The sequence below is a fragment of the Felis catus genome, chromosome A2 (assembly GCF_018350175.1).
Source record: "Felis catus isolate Fca126 chromosome A2, F.catus_Fca126_mat1.0, whole genome shotgun sequence".
In the NCBI taxonomy this organism is placed as follows: Eukaryota; Metazoa; Chordata; class Mammalia; order Carnivora; family Felidae; genus Felis; species Felis catus.
In genome coordinates, this window is record NC_058369.1 from 8,557,106 (window position 1) to 8,566,571 (window position 9,466).

General features: G+C 59.2%; 1 protein-coding gene across 8 annotated transcripts; it reads left to right on the plus strand.

Annotated features, from left to right (window-relative positions):
• The first annotated feature begins 2 nt into the window (after positions 1–2).
• PLPPR2 (phospholipid phosphatase related 2) lies at positions 3–8,585 on the plus strand. 8 transcript variants are annotated; one of them, XM_045045896.1, is made up of 11 exons: positions 425–561; positions 1,029–1,287; positions 1,756–1,876; positions 2,684–2,763; positions 3,437–3,625; positions 3,745–3,880; positions 4,715–4,986; positions 5,915–6,091; positions 6,664–6,786; positions 7,087–7,138; positions 7,272–8,585. In XM_045045896.1, the coding sequence occupies exons 2-11, from the start codon at positions 1,264–1,266 to the stop codon at positions 7,613–7,615; spliced, it is 1,518 nt and encodes a 505-aa protein (XP_044901831.1). In that variant the 5' UTR covers positions 425–561; positions 1,029–1,263; the 3' UTR covers positions 7,616–8,585. The 8 variants fall into 8 exon arrangements, with proteins under 8 accessions (XP_006928493.1, XP_006928497.1, XP_006928495.1 ...); XM_006928431.5 differs by lacking the exon at positions 1,029–1,287 and having other exon boundaries at positions 3–561; XM_006928435.5 differs by lacking the exon at positions 1,029–1,287 and having other exon boundaries at positions 3–561; positions 6,664–6,770; positions 7,272–7,541.
• Positions 8,586–9,466: the final 881 nt, after the last annotated feature.

The following is a 9,466-nucleotide window of genomic DNA, read 5'->3' on the forward strand; positions in this document are numbered from 1 at the left end:
TCAGGGGACAGAGTGAGGCCAGATTTAGTATATAACAAAGTCAGGGGTCAGTCTGTCCAGATAAGAGTGTCCAGACAGGCTCGTTATACTAGCCACCAGAGTTCCTTTCGGGGGGGGGGGGGCCCAGGCCATCCAGCCTGCTGCCTGTACTGCCCCAAAGGGGAAACTGAGGCACCGGAAGAGGGTCGAGGCCCAGGGTCACCCTCTCACACCCTGCCCTCCTCTTCCCCTCAGCGCCCCCACCACCTAGTTCTCCCTCCACCTGCAGCCCTCATTCCCTCCCGAATTTGTTCTAACGCTCTGGGGCCCCAAGAGCAACGGTGGCGGCCCCGCCCGACCATGCTGATAAGACGCCTCGAGTCCCCGCCTCACAGGGTTATGCAAATGAGGCGCCCGGAGGCCCCGCCCCTCGCCCCTTCGCTGAGTCTGCGCGGCTCGGCGGGGCCGACGGAGTCTCCCATCTCCGCGTCCGCCCGCCGGGCCTGCCGTCCGTCTGTTCGTCCTGCTGCCCGGGTGACTTCTAAGCGGAGCGGGGGCTCAGGCGGTGACAGCCTCGACCCGGTGAGGGAGAGGGGCTTGGGGCGCCCCCTGCTCCCCCCCCCACCCCTCGCGGGCTTCCGATCCTCGGTCTGTCTGTCTGGCCAAGGTTCAGTTTCTGCGGGTCGGGTCCCCTGTGGGTCCAGCCCAGGGAGGGGGAGGGGAGGCAGTGAGCTGGGGCTCGCGGACCGGGTTCGGGGAGGGGAGCGTGGAGAGGGGACCCCGGACCCGAGAAGCCAAGCGGCGGTGGTGAGGGTGACTGTGATTGTGTGGTTGTCATTATGTATCAGTGTGTGGTTGTGTAACTGCAATTGTGTGGCTTTGGCGATGCCTGTGTGGCGCGCGTGTGACTGTCTCTTGGGGCTGTCGTTGTGTGGCTGTCGTCACGGGGTACCACTCTGAGGGTGTGTGTGGCTGTGTGGTTGTGTGCACATGACTGCCATTGTGTGTTCCTCCTGATGGTGTGGGGGGGGCCCATTTCTATGTTTCAGTGTGGCGGTGATCACGCGCCTCTCTTGTGTGGCTCGGCGTGCAAATCCGTGTCACGGCCCGTATATGTGCCCTTGTGTAGCCGTGTGGCTGAGCTGGTGGATGACATCGTCTCCTATGAGTGTCCGCGTGGATGAGAGATGGTTAATGTGCGTGGCTGTCATCGAGTGCCTGGCAATTGGGGGCGTGACGCTGTGCCCGGCCGGTGACCCCCACTGTGTGTGGTGACTCTTTCGGATGTGGCTCCGAAGTGTGCTGCGAGTATGTCCCTGACGATGGGGGGCGGGGGTGAGCGCTTGTGTGGGGCTGCATGCGGGGCTGCGAAATGTGTGAAGGGCCTCCTCTTGTGTCCCTGAGTCTGTGTGTGTGTGTGGGGGGGGGGGGATTGTTTGATCTGTGTGGGTGTCTGTGACAGGCCGTGTGCACACTGTGCCGTGTGTGTGAGTGTACCGTTGTGTGCGAGTGGGTGTTGGGCACCTGTCTGAATGAGCAGGCCCGTCTTGTTCACCACAAGCCAAGTGCCTAAAACCCGGCAGGCCCCGGATCCCTGTTCGTGGGATGGACAAACGCCGTGCCGTGTGTGTGGTGTTGGCCACGGAGGCTGTGGCTGAGTTGTGTACCCTAGGGATGCCAGCACGTGTGTGGTTGTGTCTCTGGAAGGGTGAGGGGCCGTGGCCAGGTGCGCATCTGAGATATCTGGTGACCCTTACCCCACATGTCACACTGCAGAGCAAGCTGCGTGGATGGGGCACTGGACCCAGAGTGCCTACCCTCACCTTCCTGGGCCTCAGTTTCCACCTCTGTGCAATGGGGTTGACCATCCCCGTCCTGCTGGCCGCCAGGAGCGGCTGTGAGTCTGTGGGTGTGGCGGAGGCCTGTGGGAAGCCATAGGGCCTTTTCACAGGTGAGGTCAGCCTGGGAGAATGGGCCGAGCAGGTGTGGCTGTGTTGGCCCCTCCGTGCTGGGGACTGAGGTTACATATTGGGGAGAGGGGGCTTGTTGGGAGAAGATAGCCCCCTCGTGATCCAGAGAAGCAGACAGGCTGGGAAGAGGGGGAGAGGGAGAGGCAGCTGGGAGAGAAGGAGGGCCTGGCCATCAGCCCAAACTAGTTAGGCACAGCCCATGGGGACAGGAGAGAGAGGCTCCTATGGGCCATGGGGGAAGGCGTTTAGAGGAGGAGCCTGGGAGGGGTGGGGGCCACGGAGCATGGGGGTCCCTTATAAAGCACACGGAGAAAGAGGATGGGGTCCCCTAAAAACCAGCGGGGGCCTAGATCCCTTCTAAATGGATCCTTCTCTGTGGGGGAGGGGTCCCATTAAGCGGAAGAAGCCTCTTCCAGAGGCCGAGGGGAGGTGACCTACAGGGTAAGGAGGAAGGCCCTCCTAAAAGGCATGGGGTCTGAATCTCCTCTGTGGGCTGTCGGGGGAGACCACTGGAGAACCTCTGGGATCCCTGGCAGAGGCTGACCGCTGGTTGGGTCAGGGGAGGCCGGAGCCTCCGATGGGCAGCGTCCTGGATGTCCAGAGTCCGGGCCAGGAGGCTCAGTGGGTGGAGCCGGGACTCCTTTGTGGTAGTGTTGGGGCCTAAGGGGCCCAGGCGACCAGAGCCTCCCCCTGGGCCCCGCCCTGGCCGTCCCATTCCCTCCCCACCTCCGCAGGCCCGGCCTTCACCATGGCAGGAGGGAGACCTCAGCTGAAGAGGAGTTTCTCCATCATTCCCTGCTTTGTCTTCGTGGAGGTGAGGAACCCGGGAACTCTCTGCCTGCGCCTGCGTGCCCCCCTGACTCGCTCCCAGACCCTCAGCGGGGAGGAGGTGCGTTCAGGAGCCACACTCCCAGGGTTCGAATCCCGCTCTGTCCATCCTTCCCGCAGAACCCTGGGTACCTCGCATACCCTGCTCTCGAGCCTCAGTTTCCTTGTCTGTCAAATAGGCACATAGAGTCCCTTTCTCCTAGCGTGGTTATGAAGGTAAAATGTATTATAATTCACGGACGAGGGTTAGTATGACACCCCCAGCAAGGACTGTACTATTATCTTCTCCCCTGTTGGTCTGTCCTCCCCCCACCGACTGACCCTTCTCTCTGGTCTGAGCCCTGGCCCAGTCCTCACTCTCGCTCTCCCTAATCTCATCTCCTCTTTCCTTCCCATTCTATGAGTCCCTTCTCTTTCTCTTCTCCCTTCCCCTCCCCTCCTCTCCCACCTCTCCCACCTTCTGTTTCCATCTTTTTGTGTCTGCGAGTCCCTGACCATTCTCCACCTCTCTCTCGCTCTCTCTCACCCTTTTTATCTCTCTCAGTCTTGATCTCTCTGTCTCTCCCCCCCCCCCCCAATCTCTGTCTCTCACCACGGCCCCAGCTTGGACCTGACCCTGTCTCTTCTCTCTCTATCTCTCCGCCATGACTGGGTGGCAGTCAGTGCTTCTGGGCATCGTGGTCCTGCTCGCTTACCGCCTGGAGTTCACGGACACCTTCCCCGTGCACACCCAGGGGTTCTTCTGCTATGACAGTACCTATGCGAAGCCTTACCCGGGGCCTGAGGCTGCCAGCCGAGTGCCTCCTGCTCTCATCTATGCCCTAGTCACTGCTGGGCCCACCCTCACGGTGAGACTGGGGGTAGCCTTGGGCAGGCCCAGGCAGCGGGAGGACGAGGTGGAGGTGTTGGGGTGGGGGGAGGGTTGGATTTGAAGGCCAGGAAGACCCTGCCTTGATCTTGCCCACAGATCCTGCTGGGGGAGCTGGCGCGTGCCTTTTTCCCCGCGCCACCCTCCGCCGTCCCCATCATCGGGGAGAGCACCATCGTGTCAGGGGCCTGCTGCCGCTTCAGTCCCCCACTGCGGAGGCTGGTCCGCTTCCTGGGTGAGTGACATGGCCGGCCGGTCGGCTGTGCAAAGGAAACGTGGGCCAGATTCAGCCATAATAAGAAGTTTATAGGGCAGAGGGCCTAGAACTCTCATGACGGTGACTTCCTGGAGCAAAAGGGGACTTGGGCTGAGGCCAGGCATGATGGGGGTTCTAGGGACATGGGTGGGGCCTAAGCCAACCATGATGGCAACCGGGAGGGCTCCCAGATTGCTACAGGGAGAATCTCAAGGCAAAAAAGGGGGACACAGGCCCAGCCCAAATACCATCCCACCTTCCACCGCACCCTGAACAGGACGGTGAGATCCCACTGTGCTTTAAGTGCGATCCCAGCCACAAGTGGCGGAGAAATGTAGGAGAGGGTAGAGCTCATCCCAAACGGTGGCGTCTGTGACAGAAGGCTACAGATATAGCTCTGGCTAATTGTTCGTCCGGGGAAAAAGTGATCGACTCAGTGAGTCCAGGACAGGTGCAGAAAGGCCCAGAAATGCCATCAGGATAGTCCTAGGAGGTTCCAGGCATAGGCCCAATCCTGATGTAATGCTGTTGAGGGGTCCTGGGCCTGGATATATGGGGGTCCCAGGGGTGGACCCCCTCCTGATAGAGCAGCAATCCAAGAGAGAGGCAAGATGCTCAGAGTGCCATCAAGGGAAGAGGACCTTGGCCCAGCTGTAAGGTGATGTGGCTTTAGAGGGATTCTCAGCTGTGCTTTAATGATGGTCCCAGCAGCAAGGAGACAGGACGCCCAGATGAGCCACAGGGGCTCGCAGGAGGCGGGCCCCTGGCATCTCAGGGGCCCAGCATGAACCCTGTCTCCCACCCCACCCCCAGGGGTCTACTCCTTCGGCCTCTTCACCACAACCATCTTCGCCAACGCTGGGCAGGTGGTGACCGGAAACCCCACACCGCACTTCCTGTCCGTGTGTCGCCCCAACTACACGGCCCTGGGCTGCCCACCGCCTTCGCCCGACAGGCCGGGGCCCGACCGCTTCGTCACCGACCAGGGTGCCTGTGCCGGCAGCCCCAGCCTGGTGGCCGCTGCGCGCCGTGCCTTCCCCTGCAAGGATGCTGCCCTTTGCGCCTACGCGGTCACCTACACAGCGGTGAGCCCCAAAACAGGGGCACAAAAGTGGGGGGGGCGGCCAGTGGGTAGGACGCCACCCTGGGCTGGAGCCTCGGATTCCTTCCCAGGGTAAGGTCATGCCCCGGTGCTGTGACACGGTCCCTAGGGTGGCCCCACCCCTCTGGATGGCCGGTCCCAGAGTCTGAGCTTATTGCTGTGTTCGTGACTGCCCCTTTTGGGTCTGGCCACGCTGCCTGACCCAGGAACGCTGTGCTCAAAGGAGGCTGTTGGCTCCGCCCTGCGGGACCAAAACGCTGTTCCTGGAACACTGGACTCCGTTTCCGGGAGCCTAGCCATGTCCCCATGATGCTACAGGTGCTAGATACTGGCTGGGAGACTGGAAAGAGGTGCTTTCAGCTTGGCCCCCTGGAGCCTTTTTGTCCTTGCCCTTTGTTGATGTGGCCATGTCCCTGACTTGACCCACTGGGACTTCCTTTGTCGCCTGCTTTTCCCTGGTTCGCACCTCCTGTTGCTCTGACTCCTTTTTCCGGTGTTCGTGACTAGCTTCTATTCTTGTCAGTGGTCCGGGGCTTTGGGGATTCCACCTCCTGGAGTTCTTGGACCTGCCCCCTGAGCCTTGACTACACCCTTTGGGCCTGAAGCTTTGTGTTAACCTAGCAAGCGTCTTCCCCTGTCTGACTGGTCCTGGGGAGACCTGGGCCCCAGACTCTGTCCTCTGCTCTTTGGTGCCCTGGCCACTCCCCCATCCCTGCAAGGGCCCACTGGGAGTTCATGACTCCATTCCCGAACTCCCGTTCCCCTGATTCTGTTCTCTGGAGCCCCTGGCCGCAGCCTCTTGCCCCAACGCTGTTCCTAGAGATTCTGGCCACGCCCCCAGCCCGGAATGCCGTATCCGGGTTTGGGTTCGGCAAACTGCACTGTGTCCCCTGACTGGTTGGCTCCTGCAGATGTACGTGACGCTTGTGTTCCGAGTGAAGGGCTCCCGCCTGGTCAAACCCTCGCTCTGCCTGGCCCTGCTGTGCCCCGCCTTCCTGGTGGGCGTGGTCCGCGTGGCCGAGTACCGCAACCACTGGTCTGACGTGCTGGCCGGCTTCCTGACAGGCGCTGCCATCGCAACCTTTCTGGTGAGCCATCCATCCATCCCGATACGGGAGACCCTCTGTCAGCTCTGACCCAAGAAGCAGGACCACATGATAGTGAAGGGTGTGGCCTCTGTGTGACCTTGGGCAAGTCCCTTACCCTCACCCTGCCTAGATGTTCTTCTCATCTGTGAAATGGGATAACAGGACGAGGGTAAGTAGAGTGAGGTCCTCGCTATGAATGCAGAATTTAAGGGGGCACCAAAACACTCAGTAATCAAGGAAGATAATGTCTTAATGAAATATTTTTAAAAATCACAATGAGTGCAAAAACACATGTCCCAAGCATCGAAAACTTAAAGACAGGATCAGATCCTGCCCTTGCACGACTTAGCTTTATTTGTCTCGCCCTAGTCGTGGCCCTGTGGGATAAATAATAATAGTACCTACCTCTTAGTAAAGTAGAAAGAACAGGGCCTGGCACATAAATGTACTGCTAAAATGTTAACTGAGGTTAACTGAGCCTCAGTTTCCCGATCTGAAAACTGGGGATGGTATTTACACAATGCCTACAGTATTGGCTTCAGGCTTCGAATGCACCTCTCCCTCTGCCCCAGGTCACCTGCGTTGTACACAACTTCCAGAGCCGGCGGCCCTCTGGCCGAAGGTTCTCCCCCTGGGAAGACCTGGGCCAAGCCCCCACCATGGACAGCCCCCTCGAAAAGTTAAGTGTGGCCCAGGTAAGGGGGGCCGGGGTCTGCTCCCGGCTGGAGAGGGTGGTGGGTGGAGGGGGACCAAGGAGGCAAGGAATTCGGGCAAGAGGTGGGGGTCTCTGGGCCACAGGGAGGTAAAGGGATTGCTCGTCTTTGTGGACCTAGGTCCTGGGGGACAGTCACACAAAATAGAAGAATGTGTCATGGTTAATCTGGAAAACTCTAGTTGTCTTTTCCATTGGGCTCTCTGCCCAAAGAGCCCCTCATGGCTGTGGCCGGTGGGGCCCAGGGGGCCGCTAGCCCCTTCCCTCTGCCTCTTTGTCTCAGGAACCCGAGGCCTGCAGGCCGCATTCGACACCGGCACGGCTCACCCCATCCAGTGAGTGTCGAGGGGGTGGGGGGATAACCGGGGGGACTGCCAGGTCCCAGTCACTGCCACAGAGGTCTCGCCTATGCTCTCGTGGCCCCCTCCCAAGCTTTCTGATCCCCTGACCTCTGACCCTGACCCCCAGAGTCGCAGAACTGTGCCCGCCGTGGCCACCTGATCCCCAGCTGCGTGTCCTCCAGGGCTCCAGCCATGTGTTCGTCGCCCCGTGTGCCCCGCCCTCGATTGAGGTCTGAGCCGACGCCCCTGCCTCTGCCCCTGCCCCTGCCAGCACCAACTCCCAGCCAGGGCCCCTCACCCTCCTCCCCTGGGCCTGGGGGGCCGGGTGGGGGTGGTGGACGTGGTCGGAAGCTGCTTCTGCCCACACCCCTGCTTCGGGACCTGTACACCCTTAGTGGACTCTATCCCTCCCCCTTCCACCGGGACAACTTCAGCCCTTACCTGTTTGCCAGCCGTGACCACCTGTTGTGAGGCCCCACCACCCACCCAGAATCTTCCAGGTCCCCATTCCTTCCCTGCCACACGTGAGTGTGCGTGTGCCATGTGAGTGCCAAAGCCCCCTGTGCACAAACCAGCCAGGCCTAGACGTTAGAGGCTGGCTGGAAGGACATTTGGGGGGCCCCTGCCTCTCTTGCCCTCTGGAACATCCAAGTGGGCATAACTGGGAGGTGGGCCCTTGCCCCCAGGATGGCTCTTTTAGGGCCCAAACCTGACCCCATTGGCCATTGCTGAGCCAATGGGAGTCCCCAGTTCTAAAACTTCTACTCAAAAGGAGTTTACTCCAGCCAATGGAGCCTCCCCTCACGTCTTAGAATCCTCAGGCAAGAGGGTAACTCCAGTTTGTGTTCAGTGTCTGAACAACCAATAGGAGTCCTTGGTTTTCAGAACTTCTAGGATGGGTGGGTATGATTCCAGTCAATGGGGGACCGCCAATGTCTAAGCACGTGCAGAGGAGAGGAGGGAGATGGGGTCATCCTGTGTCATTGGGTCCTCTCTCAGAATCAGAGAGTCCAGCTGGAGAATGGGGGGCAGGCTCCCCCGTGGCAGGGTTCTTGGAGCACCCCTTCCTCTCTCAGCCCCTCCCCCATGTGCAACCTCTCACTCAGTCCCTCCTAACTCCCAACTTACACAGGGCTTGCCCCAGTTCAGAGGTTTTGGGGTTCAGGGTGCTGTCTCTCCCCTTATCTGTGCCCAGGTCACCTCAAACCCCTCTGTTATTAGGGCTGTGGGAGGGACTTTTTTTGCCTTGGAGTCTGTCCCTGTTCTTTACACTGCCCCCCACCCCGGGCTCCAGCCTCATGCAGATGTGCCATCATGGGGGGCATGGGTGGAGCAGAGAGGGCTCCCCTGCCCCAGGCAGCCAAAGGCAGTGGGCAGAGGAGATACTGCCCCCCTTTCCTGCCCCCACCTTATCTTTAATAAAGACCTGTTTGTAACAGAAGTTTGGCCACCTGCCTTCCTCCTCCCCCAGGTGTTGGGGTGTGGAAGACTTTAATTGTGGGTCTGTAGGTGAGGTTGGGCGAGGGTTTATTGTCACAGCGTATCTGAGAGGGATGTGGAAAAGCAGTGTGGGGCCACTGAGCCAGTGGCTTGGGTTTAAATCCTGGCTCAGCATTTCCTGGTCGCGTGACTTCAAGAAAGTTAATTAACCTCTCCGTTCTCTTGTTTCTTCATCTGTCAAAACGCAGACAGTGCCACATGTAAGGCACACAAACACATGGTGAGCAGCCTCACACGACCGCCTCCTCCAGGCAGTTGGCCTGTTTTTGACTATGGTCAGGTGCAGAGGACCTGGGGAATAGGGTGAGGGCACTAGGACCCCCATGCCAAAACCTGGCTTCATGGATGAGAGCAAGGGTTCTGACTGTGAGGTTGTGCTGAGACCCAACCCTTGAGGACCCAGTGGAAACCAGGAGGTAGGAGGGGCATGGAGGCACAGACCTCCCCACAACCCACTGCGGGTCTGAGGGGCTTCAGACAGGCCATTCGGGCCATGGAGTTATTCCGGAGCCAGGAAAGGGTTATCTGCTTCCCTTCCCCCCTTATTTCATTCATTCATTCATTCATTCATTCACTCATTCATTCAACAAACACTATGGATCAGCTACTGTGTGCCAGGTTCTGTGTAGTTAGGCACAGAGGTTGTAGCAGTGAACAGAAGAGACACAAATTTCTGCCATCAGGAAGCTAATATTCTAATATGTGAGAGACAGACAACAAGATAAATACACTAGACACAGAGTCACAACTCCAAATTTCAAAAATGTCTGAAAACCAAACTTCTTTCATAGCTCATTTGTGGCAAAGCCTGACCTTTACTGA

Coding starts and splice junctions, on each gene's coding strand:
- PLPPR2 (XM_006928431.5), top strand. CDS start 340: ATGCTGATAAGACGCCTCGAGTCCCCGCCTCACAGGGTTATGCAAATG. Junction 1,877..2,683: donor GCTGGCCGCCAGGAGCGGCT/GTGAGTCTGTGG, acceptor CCACCTCCGCAG/GCCCGGCCTTCACCATGGCA. Junction 4,987..5,914: donor ACGCGGTCACCTACACAGCG/GTGAGCCCCAAA, acceptor TGGCTCCTGCAG/ATGTACGTGACGCTTGTGTT.